At 36.3% G+C, this 16,442-nt stretch overlaps 1 protein-coding gene across 6 annotated transcripts in view; it reads left to right on the top strand.

Moving 5' to 3' along the window:
* LOC128860854 (pericentrin) overlaps positions 1-16,442 on the top strand; it is a 93,838-nt gene that overhangs the window by 45,070 nt on the left and 32,326 nt on the right. For all 6 annotated transcript variants that reach the window (XM_054098625.1, XM_054098628.1, XM_054098626.1 and 3 more), the window contains one exon: positions 16,313-16,438. In XM_054098625.1, the coding sequence (XP_053954600.1) occupies positions 16,313-16,438 (126 nt within the window). The remainder of the gene's footprint in view (positions 1-16,312; positions 16,439-16,442) is intronic.

Genomic DNA, 16,442 nt, shown 5'->3' with positions numbered 1-16,442 from the left:
AATACAGCAGGACAAGGGCATTGTTAAAAAATGTAGGCGAGACCCTTTTAAGTCTTCTCGAGCGGTAACGCTGGAAATAAATGAGGAATGTAGCCTGAATATATCTTGGAATGGAGTTGGACCATTAGTAAGAATAAATAGCGGCATAGATAATTTTGTTATCTTGATACTCTAAAAAACCTGATGGAGCCGTATTGCACTAAACAGGTTATTCATGGCTGATAGCGACCTCAAGTATACAGTAAAAGTGGTAAAAAATTAGTTTTCCATAGAATAAATTTCAATTTTGGAATGGCCAGGGCAAAGCGCGGAACTTAACCCTATTAAAAATCTGTGGAACGGTATTAAGGTCAAGGTTGGGCAAAAAAAATGTAGATGAAAATGAATGAAATGAAATGGCAAGGAGTACAGGAAGCGTCGAACTCTATTATTTTGGAGAGGTGGCAAAAATTAATGGAAAGTTTACCAGACAGGTGAATAGGAAATTAATAAAAAAATTACCAATTTGAAATAACTAATTTCTATTTATCTTCTCCAGTATCCAGTTGAAAATGTGATAAATTCCGATTTTTCGAATTTCTTATGGTTGGAGACATTAAATTATTAATTATTTCGCGTTTTTTTTTTTTTGATAATAATAAAGTAAAATAATAGAGTTGTGCAAAAATAACTGTTTTGCTAGGTCATCCAGTAAAATTCTTGTGGACATCATAATTTTATGTTATTGTGCGGAAGTGCGCTATTCTCTATTCATAGCTGTATGTTGAGTAGGTCAATGTCAAGCATAGATAAGTAGAGTTTAACCTATCCACAACGTAGGGAGCTAAATCTCTTCATCTGCTAATGATGATTCTTCGACTCCAAGATAGGAGTCGACTGTTCGACTCGCAATGTATATAAAATACATATTTCATTCACTAAGTCATACATTTTTTTAAAAGCCTCATATATTTAAAGCTGCAATTAGTGATCCCGTACCTTAGCCATAACCATAACCAGAGCAATGAGCTTCTCTGATCAAACACATGGGCATCACTGTAAACGTTTATAGGTGCCGCACCATAACACCATAACCATAACCGTAGCTGTATGTTTCTATTGAATTATGGGTTTCCCCCGTAACCATAAGCAGCTGTGAAATACTTTACATTTGTTTTGATATTCGCGATAAAAAATTTGAATATTAGGAATTAACGACGAAAAATTAATTGACTTAGTGGAAAATTATCCGTGTTTTTTTGACAAATTGCAAATGTTGTCATTAATTATATATTTATCAGCTGTATATAATCAGCTGCTTATGGTTACGGCGTGACTAATCGACAGATGCTGTTATGTTGCGGCTAGCGTTATGGCTACGGCAGCATAGGTAGATAGATCTTAGCAAAGCCTTGGTATGTAACTTCACCTAAATCCGCTCATTTACTTAATTTTAGGTTTTTTTGATATGTAACGCCCGTTGGATTCAGAAATGTTCAGTCCATTTCGTTGGAATTCTTTAATCCGAGTTATGCACCAGTTTGAGCACGAGTGGGGTCTCATATCTTTAATTTAATACAAAAACCATCAAAGTGCGTTAACTTTCATTGAACGAAATTCTCTTTTCAAATACATTCGATTCGAACTTGATTCATTAAAATCACTGCTGTTACATATATGAAATCTGGGCGCTAACAAAACTTGTGCGGTAAAAAAGGCGCAAAGTCAATAAAACCTTCGTGTTTTGGTAAAATATCAAACAAAAATTCTAAAAATACAGTTCTTTATCGAAATCATTCGATGGCACAGCCAGAAACACTCAAAATTATCTCCACAGGAGTGTTGCTGTTATGTCCAGCTAAAAATAAAACAGAGACATCAACTAAAGTGCAACGCTTGCCACAAAAATAGGTGTAAGGCAGGATGCAACAAGCTGCTAGAGGCGAGAGACATCTTAACTTGTTACAGTATGCTGAATGTGTATAAGCGTATGTGCGAGTATGTATAGATAAAATATTCATACATACATATGTATTTGCATGCTATACATTTTTTATGCTGTTGGTAAAAATAAATCCGGCAGCAATTATTTAGACACTCCAAAGTCTGTGAAATTTACGGGAAATGATTTGCTGTGAGGAAATTTAATTTTGCCAGCGATTAAGGGCATCAACTATATATTTATACGATGCTTAAACGGCAATCGATCGATTGTATATTAGTTATCAATGAGAACAAGAATAAACAGAAATAGCAACAACTGATAAGCAAAGCACAACCGAATATATAAACATACATACATATGTACATAACTAATACGAAAATACTACGTGCACATGCACTGCAACGAATGCGTTAGTTATATGTGTACTTATATATATGTATGCCTATATATGTACATATGTGTAACTGACGCGATTGGCATGCAAAAAAAACTCGATTGTGGATTGATGAACAATTCATTAGTTCTGTAATCACAGTAGCAATTGGCCTTTAATCTTTCATTGGCTTCTTTTTAGATTCTTAAACGAAATGAGAGGTTTTTTGTTTTTGTAAAGTAAGAGCGAATGGCTGCATGCTGCTTGGGAGATAATGGCTTATGTTCATTGCCAACAACATGTCCGAAATGTATTGATAAATAATTTACATAAATGGAATTAGTGGAGCGTTTGAAGAACATTTAATTGCTGCCTTCAATTAGAAAAAATTATATCTTAAGTGCTAAAAGTGGTATTGGTTTGATCGCTTTTCTGTTTGAGATGGAAAATTTGGAAAATTAAAAGCTTGTACTCAAAAGTTCATTATACCCAGTGTATGACTACTTCACTAGTGTAATGTAACTTGCGTCGGTCTATACGCAACTACGTTCGACTTACTGGAATGAGTCTGGTTTTTCCCGACCAGTCTGGTGCGCTGAATCCTCCTCGATAAATTACACGTACCATAGTTAGCACAGGATCGACTTTTTTTGACAACGTCAATTTCGGTAGTTGGTTAACCAACACAAAAAGCAGACTAGAACTAGAGAAGAGTGACTTTGGTTTAATTCAACCAGAGAATACAGAAGTTCTCTGCTCTACTCTCCATGAATTTCACAAAATCAGTCGTTGAGCTGACATTTTTGTTGTTGCTATTGGAGCGTGAGCTGACATTATCGTAATTTGCTCAAATACACTTTCTTTCTATTTTCTTTCCAATTTTGCAGAATCCTAACCTTACTTGTCAATTTTTTTCACAATTCTGTATTTTTCTTACACAGCTCATCTACAATTATGTCTTGGGAAAGTTAGGCTCACTTTTCCTTTTTCTATCATTCTTGAAAATTAAATTTATTAGTTCCGAGTACAAGGCGAATTGAATACCCAAGGTGACGCCTTTCGAAAACCGTTACTTTATCTTTCGCGATTTTGATAGGGGCAGCGCCATGCACAATAACAATGCAAGGAAACAACCAAAAAGGGGGGAGAAATTACATGTTTTTAAATTTCAATGAATGCCTTCAAAATACAGTATATTTGAAAGTTAAAATTAAACGAACTAATGAAAATGAAGAGCCAGACCTCTGCCTTCTTATAGGTCAACACACCATAAAGGAGAAGTTTAGGAGTGAAGTGCTAAGGCGTAGAGGGGCTAGCTCGCACCAACTTATGGGACACGTGCATTCTCGCAGGCCACTGCAGACGGCGAAGTCATCTGCATATTGTCGAGATTTGGCCTACGGACTCTTGTCGTTTCTGCGACCAATCTCAAGAGACTTCAATGTACATACATTCACCAGACATCTCGGCCAATCGCAGCCAGATTAAAGGCACATACGCTCAATCCAACCCAGCTCTATCTTAAGGAAACTGAATTTGGATGAGATACTGTGGTATGTAAAGACCACAAAAGACCATGAGGCCAAGCGCACATCAAATCTAATCTAATCAAAGAGCCGGATGTTAAATTGTGAAAGCACAAAATGAAAATAAAAGCCTCCAAATGCAGTTTTTATGCGAACGACACCGTGACAAGATAGTGTGTGTGTGTGTATAGTATAACTTCTTGTGTTTGATAGTTTTTATTGCTTTCGCATACTCTTCTTCTTTACATGCACATTGTTCTTTCCTTTTGTTTGTACTTAGTCCTGCCATAAGTTCTGTTACAAATTAAGCCCGTTATAGATAAGAAATTATAATTCTTTCTTTAAAGAAGCTAGTTTTATGTAATCATGTAAATATTAAAAACACAAAATTTAAATTTTCATTCGAAATGGTCACCATTTGCTTTTAGACAAGCCTTCAACCATTAGGTCATTCAGCTATTGCAGCACGAACAGCTTTCATGGATATTGACGGCGCTACTCGAACCAAATATTTTTTGAGACTCCAAATTTCTGTGAGACCAATTTTCTGCTGCTATGAACCCAGGAATATTGTTTTTCAGCTACTGCGGGGTGGATTTTGTCCTACGGGCTGGAGCGGAATCTTTCTGGAAGATCCAATGCTCTCCGTTGAAGAGATCAATTGCTCCACCACCCCTTCTAAGACTTCCGCCCGGTCTTAACCCCTTTTTCGCAGAAATGATAATATGTAACGCCTTTACAAGACACTCCCTACCAAACCATTACGGAGGCTGGATTGTGGCCACGCTGAACACTTGGAACAACAATTTTTACGTCTTTAGAAGTATAGATTTTGCCGTTTGCTTATTAAAAAGTTCTTCAACTGTGAAAATTTTCTCATCTATGAAAATCATATTTTCATGGCCGTTGACCGTGTGCCACCGAAGAAGCTGCTTGCATCTGTCGAGCCTAATTCAAGTGCCTTGTCAAAAGATGACCAGTTGAGTGACAGAAGGCTTTCATTTGAAGACCATCCCTAATTAGTCTTGACATTCATTTTCCTGGACATGATTTTCTGCTTTCTAAGAGGATTTCTGCGAGTTCTTTCTCGAACGACTTTTATGGTTGCACTGGTTCTAACCACGCCTGGACGACCACTTCTTTTTCTATCTGTCACTTCAGACGTTTGGGAAAAACGGTTGATCGTGCAGTAAACATTCTCGAAATATTACACTTTTTCATTAATTCGTAAATCACACTTGCGCTTTGAATCCGGGCCAACCGACAGGTAGTCACGTGCAAACCAAACTCTGTGGCTGTGTTGTTATACAGGCAAATAGTTTTAAAAAAATTCTTGAAAACAATTTTTTTCTTCAGGTAGGAAGTTGTTTTTCCGAAATGGAAGATTCGACAGTTGCCTGGCTTGGTAGTACCGTAGATAAAAATGTAAAATATGAAAAACTCAAATATTTCTGTATTCAAGTGTACACACTTTTTCAGAAATCTTTTTTACTAATTTTACTATTTATTATTTAAAAAGAATTATTAAAACAATGGCATATAAAAAAGTAATACAGCAAACAATTAACTTTTTCGTGTCCGGATTACATGAACTCAACTGTACACTCACCAATGCTTCTGTTTATCATAATCTACGCACTGTCTACTCAGTGGCACTGGCTTACCTGAGCACTCATTCATACATTGAAAACAACCATTCGGTCCAGTGTTTCTGTTTATGTCACTACTTCGGGCTGTGGAAAGAAATACACATTTCTCTTTGTATACAAACATATAAGCACACATTCAAATGCATGTATGGATGGATGCACGTGATCAACAACACTTGGAAATGACAACAAATATACATAGTTACATAAGTGAAAACAACACAAACAAAAAGTCGACACATTTGCCTTACATATACTTAAAGAGCACTGGTGCTGACAAGGATGTGCTGACGAGCAGAAACATTCACACACCCTTTTACACACTTATTGATATGTTAATGTATGGCACGTGGGCAGGAGCTGTGTAAATGTGATGTGCGGGTTTTGTTATTGTAAGTGTTGAAAGTAAAAGTCTTTTTACTTCCTTCTATTGAGGTAATTTTCCTACATTGTCTCTTTTTATATAAATATTTGAGATGTCATCACTTGCCATTGTCAACAACTACCGGAGTTTTCAAGCTGCGTTAATCCCTTGCAAGTGAAAATGTGCCAGGCCTGAAAACAGGAATGTCTGCCGTAATCCATTGGCAGCCACTAATTTGGTGAGGAATTAATGAAAAATATAACAACCGATAAGTCGCAAGTAACGATAGATCCTCGCGACTACTTAGCAATGGTAAACAAAAATCTCGAAAAACAAAGAAACGAAGTTGTTAACCCATAGTGGACATATTTTTCTAGAATTTATAAAGGCTGCTCTTTCAAAAACATACCTGAAGTCAAATGTATAAGTACACTTGTGAAAAAAAAACTTAATTTATAAAAAAATAAAGAAATCTTGCCTGCTTTCCGCTGCTTCAGCCCTTTTGTTCCCTTTTATTTTGATTTTGAAATGACAAAAGCACATTTGACTCTTTGCTGAACTGTCAAACCATGCGGTGTTGCCACTGATTTATAAAATATTGTAACAATTGTTTTAGAGTTCGAGGTGCTGTAAATACAAAAGTAACAAAATTTACTTTACCCGTAACAGTGGGAATAGGCGTAATGCCTGTAGTATTACTTCACCCAGTCGCTGTATTCTCTATATGTTCTTCGCCTTTGTGGGTCAATATTGCTTTGTATTTGCTTCTTCATTTGCCGCAGTCTTTTACCTACTTATGCTAAATATAAATTTTTCATGTGTGTACATACAAATATGTCACTGTTGCTAGCATCCCCCACAGAGGAACTTTTTGAAACCAAATAGTAACTTAACGGACGTTTGTTCATATTTCGGGTACTTAACTATGCTCGTATTTATTTCACTTATACATACATACACATATCTACATCTTGTGTAAATTACTTGTATATGTATGCATATCAAAGCTTTAATTTAATTTATCTTTGGCCGTTAGAAGCTTATTGTTAGTCCACCAGTGGGCTTGTACGTTATTTTAACACATTCATAACATAACACATACATGCATACGTACATACATACATACATATGCATATGTGTACACTCATTTGTGTGACTACATTGCGCCAATTTGTGGTTAATTTAGATTTTTGGAATTGAAGTTCCCAACATAGAAAAAACTGTTGCCTTTTTACATATTGAGGTCGATACGAGGGTTGCCTTTAAATGGAACACTCACATTGCGCCTAGTAATGGAAACACAGTAAAAAAGTAATGAAAATGGCTTTGTTGTATTCGGAAATATTCTTCTTCTACATTTCTGCCTTCGCTTGAACCAATTTTTCAAAACTCTTTTGCCACTCAGAAAAGGGCACCTCTAAAACGAGCTGCTGAAAGGCTTTAATGCCCTTTAGTTCGATCGTAGGCTCGAATCTCCGTGAAACACCAAAATGAGGAAAAAGTTTTTCTAATAGCGGTCGCCCCTCGGTAGATAATGGCAAACCTCCGAGTATATTTCTGCCATGCAGTTCTTAAAAAATAAATCGTTTGCTGCTTGGAGTTGGCTTAAAACTGTAGGTCCCTCCATTTATAAAATAAACATCAAGACGCACACCACAATTAGGAGGAGAAGCTCGGCCAATTACCCAAAAAAGATGTAAGCGCCAATTATTGGGTATGGGAATAAGTTTCCGCCCTCGTAAAAGAAGTGTCGCTTCTGATACTATTTTTGTTTTCGCTCTAGTAATATACTGGTGATTTAAAGGTGTATATGTGAGGTCCCGATTGCAGTAGTTGATATTCGTTTGAAGCGTTAAGATCCTTTTTTATCTAACGACAAAAATATCTATGTTCGTCCCGTAAAAGTAGCATTTGCAGGAAGTGATGCGTCATTATTACCTTTTAAGGAAAAGTTCAGCTGAAACGTGTCGTATATTGATCAATATTTACGGTAATCACGCTCATCAAATTCAACTTGCAAAGAGTGGTTTCGACGCTTCCAAAGTGGCAATTTCGACGTGAGTGATAAAGATCGCGAAGGGGCCCCGAAAAATTTTGAAAATACTCAACTACGATGATATGTCTAAAGAGTTGGATGTTGACAGATCAACCGTCGGTAAACGTTTGCACGCGATGGGAATGGTCCAGAAAGCAGGTAACTGGGTGCCACATCAATTGAAGAAGAGGGATATCGAAAGACGTTTGGTGACGTGTGAGATGCTTCTTGAACGGCAGAAAAGAAAAGGTTTTCTGCATCGCATCGTCAGTGGCGATGAAAAATGGATTTATTAAAAAAAAAATTCATGCTTCAAAGGTTATGTTGTGCATCTAAACCATCTGAAACCATCACTGGCGATCGTTACCGACTGCAGCTAATGCGCTCATGCATTTGAATCGTGGTTTCCAAGCAGAGCCGCCGGAATGGGACTGTAGACATGACAAACTGATTTTTCTGCATGACAATACCAGGTCACACATTGCTAAATTGGTCCAGAAATATTTAGAGGGACTGGATTGGAAAATCGTCGAAAATTGTAATAAATCATCGCGCCTAAATTTTCACGAGTTAATTCCATCTTTTAAGTGAGATGAATTTTCGAGCTCATTGACAAATAAACAAATCAAGTTCATAAGTGAAAATATTAAATGTAAGTTTATGCTAAAAAATACCACCACACATAGAATTGCAAAGACGCGAAATATAAAAGATAACCCTCGTATGTAGAGTAGTATATACGTATGTATATTTATGTTCTCGCGTGCACATTGTACATGTAGTATTTGGTTTAGGTGTAACGCATTTTTTTGACAGCTTTCATTTCTTAAATGATGACTTGCGTTGGGATATTCGTTCAAATTTAAAACATAAAATGCCACAGCAGATTTGAAAAGTTGTCATTTTCTTCTTCTGAGGACTGAGAGAGGAGTGAGAAAAAAAATATCGGGAATTGTATCTGGAGCTTCTTGAACAATATTTCGTATCGCGCGTTGATATGAAGATGGATAAATATTTACCACAAAAAAAATAATAAGTTTGCGATTTAATTAATAATAATTAATATTATTTAATTAATAATAATTTTAATAATACATTATTATGAAATAAACGAAAAATAATATTATTTAATTATTTTGGCTTCACAACGCAAACATTTTTATAATAGCGCTCCCAGCCAACCAGATTTTCTAAACCTTTGTTGACGATTTTTTGCCTCTATATCTCAAATGACTTCAACAATAGCGTCAATTTTGCAAAGCACTCTACAAAACAAAAAAACATTAGCAGGCTACAACAAGCAGATTCGAAGCGTCTGAAGCATTGATATGCTTTTGTTGTTGTAGCAGCGTAAACGTTCCCCATACATGGTTTGGAATGACAATCCTTGTCTGGATATAAAATCGTGTCGTTCCGGTGGCACAGAACCGTCTGTCAAGGGAGCTGACTGATATCAAATTTGTCGTCCAATTCGAGAAAATTTTAGGCCCGTATTGTGATTTTTATTGCAAGATTAACTATGCTTTCGAGCTAAATTAATTCTAAGCGCGCAATTCACCACAGCTAAACTAGAATTTAAAAACTGGACCTAACTGAATAATTCTTGTTCTGTGTGCAGTTTCTTATTGGTGCTTAGAATATTAAGAGCTGAGTAGGATGGCGTATCAATGTTCTTGGTTCGACGCCAGGGGTCGTCAATGCTGTCCACTAGTAAACCACTTGTGTACTTGTTGCATAGCTATTCTAAATTGGCCGCCATATCAAGTAGGGTTTCTGCGTGATTATCATTCTATTGGTCACGGGTCTGGTGCCCATTGAGGGCTTAAATTAACAAATGGCGGAAAAGGTTCTCATAAATATTATTTGCGGTTTCATAACGCTCTCCGCAAATCGGCGAGAAATAATCATTCAGTTAGCTAACAGAGTGTATCTCCCCCATACACATGATGGAAAGAATAATGAGATGGCGCCTATCGTGTTACCGTTACTTTTGCTCTCAGCAAATTTGACAATGAGTAACGTCGTATTAGCACCAATATGGCCAGATTACCATTTTCGTAACTTGATTTAGCATTTTTTGTTATTTAGTCTCGGAGTTTAAGTTCTTTGTTTATGACATTTTTCTAGCCTGTTTTAATTAAAATACAGTGCACTCGCGATAACTCGAACTAATTAAAACAGGCGCTGTTCGATTTATCGAATTTGTTCGACTTATCAATTGAGTGTGCTATGTTAAAAAAACAGTCATTGATATCGATTTTTCGATCGATTGTTGAAAATGGAAGCCAGTAGAAAATTTCTGTAGTATAGTTTCGTTATACGAATTACATTTTGGTCTATTGGCTGGATCAATGGTGTCACATTCGGCGGCATAAACATAGTTAAAATTAAACCATCCTCGGACTTTAATTCGATTCCGTTGGGATGTGATGGGGCATTATCAATTAGAAGAAGAGCCTTCTCAGGTAGTCCCCCATCTTTCAAATATTTTCTTACCTAAATATTAAAGTCATTTAACTTGGTTAAAAAAATTGTTTTAATGAATCTGGACTTTACCTGCGGCACGAACGAATTATGAAACCAGTCTTTGAAAATTGCCGAAGTCATCCAGGCTGATTTGGAATTTTTGTACTCCACCGGACAGTTAAAATTTTTGAAAACACGAGGATTTCTTGCTTTGTCAATAACGAGAAGTTTAAGCTTATGGTTGCCGGTAGCGTTAGTGCAAGCCATAAATTGCCTTATCTTTCTTTTTTATAAGACTTATGGTGGACTTGGCTACCCCATATTCCTTCGCTAGAGAAGTAACACTACGTCCACGTTTAATTTTGTTAAGGACTTCAGCCCTCTCTTTTAATGTTAAACACTTCAACCTTTTACGATCCATTACTCACGTGCACTGATACACTACAAATGACAAATTTAAAGCAATTTGGTCAATGCAAGATGTTGTTCCCAGAAAACTAACGGGATGTTAACGCCGAAATATTCATATGGACAATACACTAGTATACATATAATTTATATAATATACATATACTATTACATATGTATGTATGTACAAAATGTACATGTTTGAAAAGAATGTGTGTACAAATAAATTTGTTTTTTTGTTCGAGTTATAGCGCTTTTTTATTGTTCGAGTTACAAAGAAGTCAATAGGGGGAAAAATGTGTTCGAGTTAGCACGTCGTTCGACTTAGCGGCTATTCGAGTTACCGCGAGTGCACTGTATAATGTTTATAGTTTTGTAAAATATATATTTTTTAATAATTAGTGCAATAGTTCACTCAATTTTATTTAGTTTTTTTACTTTTTTACTTTTTTTTAACATCTGGTTTCATTGCCCCCGATTGCGGTTATTGTTGGTGTTCTTCTATATTTTGTTTTTTTTCTATATTTCAGGTTTTGCAATAAAATAAGGTAGTCTTTTTGTAAAAATGTCATTATGGTTTCTTCAGTATTTTCTGGTATTTTGTTGCTTATTTTTACTATGAATGCACCTCTTGATGCCCTATGTCTCACTAAGGATTGAGGACGGAAGAAACGATTACACCAATATGGTTTTAATTCGCATTCAGTAAATTCAAACGCTTTTTAAAATGTGTAAAAAGGTTCTCAATGTTAACAAGAGTTGAGAGAAGAAGGTTTAATATTCTAACATGACCTTAAAACGAACAAAAAATAAAATTTTCACTTTGAATATATCAAATTTTATAAGAACCAACAAATTTTCATTAACACTAAAATCTTTTCAGAGTGATCTTTTCTAACATTCTTTTGTTTAATAATACAGTTTTCTTTTAACTTACAGTTTCGGTAGCTGTGAATAAAAAATAAGAAACAAAGACCAAACTTAAACATTTTCGTATTTTGGGTATAAAAAAGCACTAAATTTATTGCAAAGAGCAAATGGTTGGTAACACTGCACAAGTCAGCTAATGCGACGTCACGCACTCTCTGATGGGCGCAATCTTGTTTCTGTCATTCTTTCCCCATATATACATATATGATATAAGTACATATGTGAGAGCTGCCGTCTGTTATTCAAAATGCAATATATTTGTGGAGTACCCTGCTCGATTTGTTTTTCGCTCTCAGTCCTGAAATTATAATTTTTTCTATGAATTTGTATGCCAGTTTCCGGCCTGCCAGCATCATCAGCTCGCGCATTTATTCCAAAAACGAAAACTGAAAAATCTATTTGTAAATACATCCAAATTTAAAATTTGACCTTTCTATTGCGCAGAATGTACATATCTACAATATATTCATACTCATCCATACATACATATATGGAAGTACATTTAGTTAGCAGCCGTTCTCTGCTTATTTTCTTTGAAAGCCGTAAGCAAATGTCGAAAAGCGCAAGATCATCGGATAAATAAATTCAACGGTTATGCCTTTGTGGACGTCATCGAATTAGCAAAAATACGTTTATAATAAATACATACAAGTATTTTGATGATTATTTTTACATTAGCTTGTATCTACAGATATATGTTTGTATAATGGCTCTGGATAAATTACCAAATATACGCTTTATTAATATTAAACTTTTTTTAATATCTAAGCAATTTTTGGCACTTCCCATGCGAATACCACAATGATAAATTTTGTAACTAAATTTATTACTGGAAGAATTGGGTGATTAAATGTAACTAATAAACTGGCCCTTAGTATCACAACCTCTTATGTTTATGGCACCTAGACTTTTCACTCTTTCATGACCCATATTTGAGTTTTTCCAAAATCGATTACAAAGTTTTCTAGTTGAAAATATTGCTTTTCTGACCTCTTTGAAATTGAAGCTAAGCTACAGAAAGTTCTGTGAAAACTTTCCAATTAGACCCGTGTAAACATACGCCATTCCATCTGTTCGCATGCCAGCCATCTGTCAACAAAGAGAACTTTCGCTTTTACATACGAAAAAGGGGAGCTCTAACAAATTATAGAAGAAGCAGTTTGCGGCACCACATACCCAAAACGTATTAAACGTCACACAAATAAAACAAAGCTCTCATTGTGCTGCATTCAAACTACACTACACCATCAAATCCAGCCGCCCCTGAAAATCATCAGATGAATGAAGGCATTGGAGTACAAAAACATGTTTCACTTCTTTGTTTTTGGCGCCCATGCCATCAATTCATTGTTCCTGACACGTAAACAGTATTTCATTTTGATATATGCACTTGCAAAGGGTGTTTTTGTAGAGGCACAGAACTTTTGACTCGTAGCAGTGTTTTTTGTAACAGTCGATTTTCTAGTTTTCATTTGTTTTGATTTTAGTTTGGCTCGGCAAATCATCATGAATAGCAAACCAGACGATTGTTCAAAAATAAAAATTTAATTCGAAATGATAATAATTAATGTTCTGAAAAAGTGACCTCTTGGCACGCTTTATAGACCAACCTTGGACGCCACGTTGATTTGAATTCTTTTGACGTAAAGCCCCATACCTCCCCGATAAACCACAACAACCTAATCTCTTGGAAGCCTACATACGCTGCGTTATTGCATAAATTTAGCCAGATTTACTGTGAAGATCAGGAGCGAAGAGCAGAATTTCAAATGTTTCGTTATAATTTTATTATCAAAGTCAAGTATGCCATGATAAAAGGTATGCTTCCTTTAAAATGCCAATTCAAAAGTTTATTTAGTTAGGATATATGTATATGATTTTGGGTTTTAAAAATCTAGTTCTAGTAAAAAACTAAAATACTTAGATGTGTAACTGCCGCTGTGAGTGTGGCGAACCAATATTCTGTTGATAAGTTTTACTTGCATATCTTTAATATCGAACTAACAATTTTTAACGCAGGTCTTTGCTGGCACCTTTATTAAAATTTGTGCAAAAAGTTAGATCGATTACTTGCAGATGACAGAAATCCATCAGAATAATAATTCAAATAAATAATTTTGGTAATCCTGTACATTCTGTTTCATTAGAAAAAACAGTAAAAGTCTTGCCGACGGAGGATGTTTTGAGTAACGTACGGGAGGCTGTGCGCGTCAACGCATAAGCTTTGTACAGCATCAAAAGGATTCAATATGTTAGTGTTGTTGAAAGCGTCTGAAATTTGTTTAAATACGCATTCACATTTTAAATAAAATCCTTTTAATTAGTCGTAAAAAATCTTTTTGGTGGGCGTATTCACACTGAACGTTCACGATTACATACAAACATTATTTTGGTCTTACCCATACGATAGCCAGTTTATATTATTAATGATGTGTTTAAATTTGAGTCTGTTTCTCCCTGCCTCTGTTAATGCACCAATTGTGTTACAACCAGTAGTTAAACCAAGTCATTTTTTTCATCCTAATTCCTCTTCGTCCATCGATTTTTCCTTATCGGTTCCTTCTCATCAGTTTTGTATAGCTCCAAATCTCAAAAACTTCTAGTCGGCGTACAGCTTCCAACGTCCAGGCCTCGCATTCATATAAAAACGTGTCGATCTTAGGTAGGATTTTAAAATTTGTGTACTTAATTTAATTGGTAAGACCTGTCGTATCAGTAGTTTACTAAACTTCATGAAGGCAATAGTATACTAAACTTCTATTTTGCATCATGTGCAACATTTCTCGTTCCCTACGTACCGCCGCCGAAGAAGAAATCGGATTTCGGCGAGCCCGAAAAAACAGTTGGTACGACGAGGAATGTCATGCCTGCCGTAGAAAGAAAGGATGCCGCGTATAGAGCCACGCTGCGATCGGGCGCAACGCGAGCCATGTGGGATCGCTACAGAGAGCTAAAAAAGGAAGAGAGACGTATTATCCGAAAGAACAAATGAGTGGCCGAAATACGTGAGTGCGAGGAGGTTGAGATGCTGGCCAACAGGAACAACGCCCGAAAATTCTACCAGAAAGTTCGGCGGCTTACAGAAGGTTTTAAGACCGGGGCGTTTTCCTGTAAGAACAAAGACGGCGATCTGGTGACTGACGACACCCCAATCGTCGACGACGGAATTGACGATCCGCTATCCGACCATGACGAGGTGAGAATAGCGACTACGCGGCTACAAAACAACAAAGCCGCAGGCGCCGACGGACTACCGGCTGAGCTATTCAAACCTGGCGGCGAGGAGCTGTTAAGGTGCATGATCAGCTCTCTTTTTTTGTCGATTTCAAAGCTGCATTCGACAGTACGGAAAGGAGTTACTTGTATGCCGCGATGTCTGAATTTGGAATCCCCACAAAACTATTACGGCTATGCAAGATGACGTTGCTCAACATCAGCAGCGCCGTATGAATTGGAAAGGACCTCTCCGAGCCGTTTGATACCAAACGAGGTTTCAAACAGGGTGACTCGCTGTCGTGTGACTTCTTTAACCTGATGTTGGAGAGCATCGTACGAGCCGCAGAACTTAATCGCTCAGGCACAATATTTTATAAGAGCGTACAATTGCTGGCGTATGCCGATGATATTGACATCATCGGCCTTAACAACCGCGCTGATAGTTCTGCTTTCTCCAAGGATAAAGAGGCAAAGCGAAAGAAAGATCAGGTGGAGAAGGACTTGGCTTCACTTGGTGTGTCCAATTGCCGCCGGTTGGCACGAGAAAGAAACGATTGGCATGCTTTGTTAAACTCGGCCAAAATTGCGTAAGCGGTTATCGCGCCAATTAAGGAGAAGAAGCCTCATATTTGATTAGTCTCTGCCACTTTTATTTACAATAATAAATTTGGTATTATCCATATTCATATTTAGCGCAAAGTTATTGCTGTCTTTTGCATTTTGTTAATCATTGTTTGGAGATTCTGCCAATTATTTGGCATCAGTGTTGTACCGTCTGCGAAGCTAATATAATATAATTTATAAATGTTCCATCAACTTTTATTTCTACGTCTGCTTCTTCAAACAAAATTGTGTGCATATAGCTTAAATAATAAAGGAGTTGATGCAATCGATAATTATAAATATTTTCTAGCTTATAGGGATTACAGTCCCTGCTGTGGACTGTGTGAAAATTAGATCTCCATGCCCGACATCTTATTCAAAGATTGATGCTATAAATTTACATGCCACAAAAAGCAAAATTCACGGAATCTGAAAATATTTTTTTTTATTACTATTTAAGCCTTTTGTCTATAAAAAAACACCCAGTAGACGAAAAATTCGTATTAATTATTAACATATGTATGTATGCCGATGCTTTCCTAGTTGAGGAAGCTGAACTTTTCTCTCATTCATTACAGGCAATTGACTCTATGCATTTCCTTACATGAGTACATATGTATGTGTGCATATGTCAGAAAGCTTCTCACTCCCCCATTTATAATTCCTTACTATTTACGACTGACGTACTGCATATTTGTACATTTTGTTTTTTCAAATATTCAAAAATTTTTTTTTTTATTATGGGCATCAAATGCATTTCCGTTTAAACAAGTTTAAAATCTTTTGTATTTATACGCTTCTTTCTTTATTTTGTGTAGAATTTGTTATCGGAAACCACGGCAGACGATCAACATTGGCCACCGGAATTGATTTTATTGCGAGAGAAATTTACCGCTAAGAGCCAATTAAAAATCGCGCAACTGAAAATCAAGCATGAAGAAGAGGTAT

This window comes from Anastrepha ludens, chromosome 4, assembly GCF_028408465.1.
Source record: "Anastrepha ludens isolate Willacy chromosome 4, idAnaLude1.1, whole genome shotgun sequence".
Lineage (NCBI taxonomy): Eukaryota > Metazoa > Arthropoda > Insecta > Diptera > Tephritidae > Anastrepha > Anastrepha ludens.
Note: the sequence above shows the minus strand (reverse complement) of the source record. Positions and strands in the feature narration are given on the sequence as shown.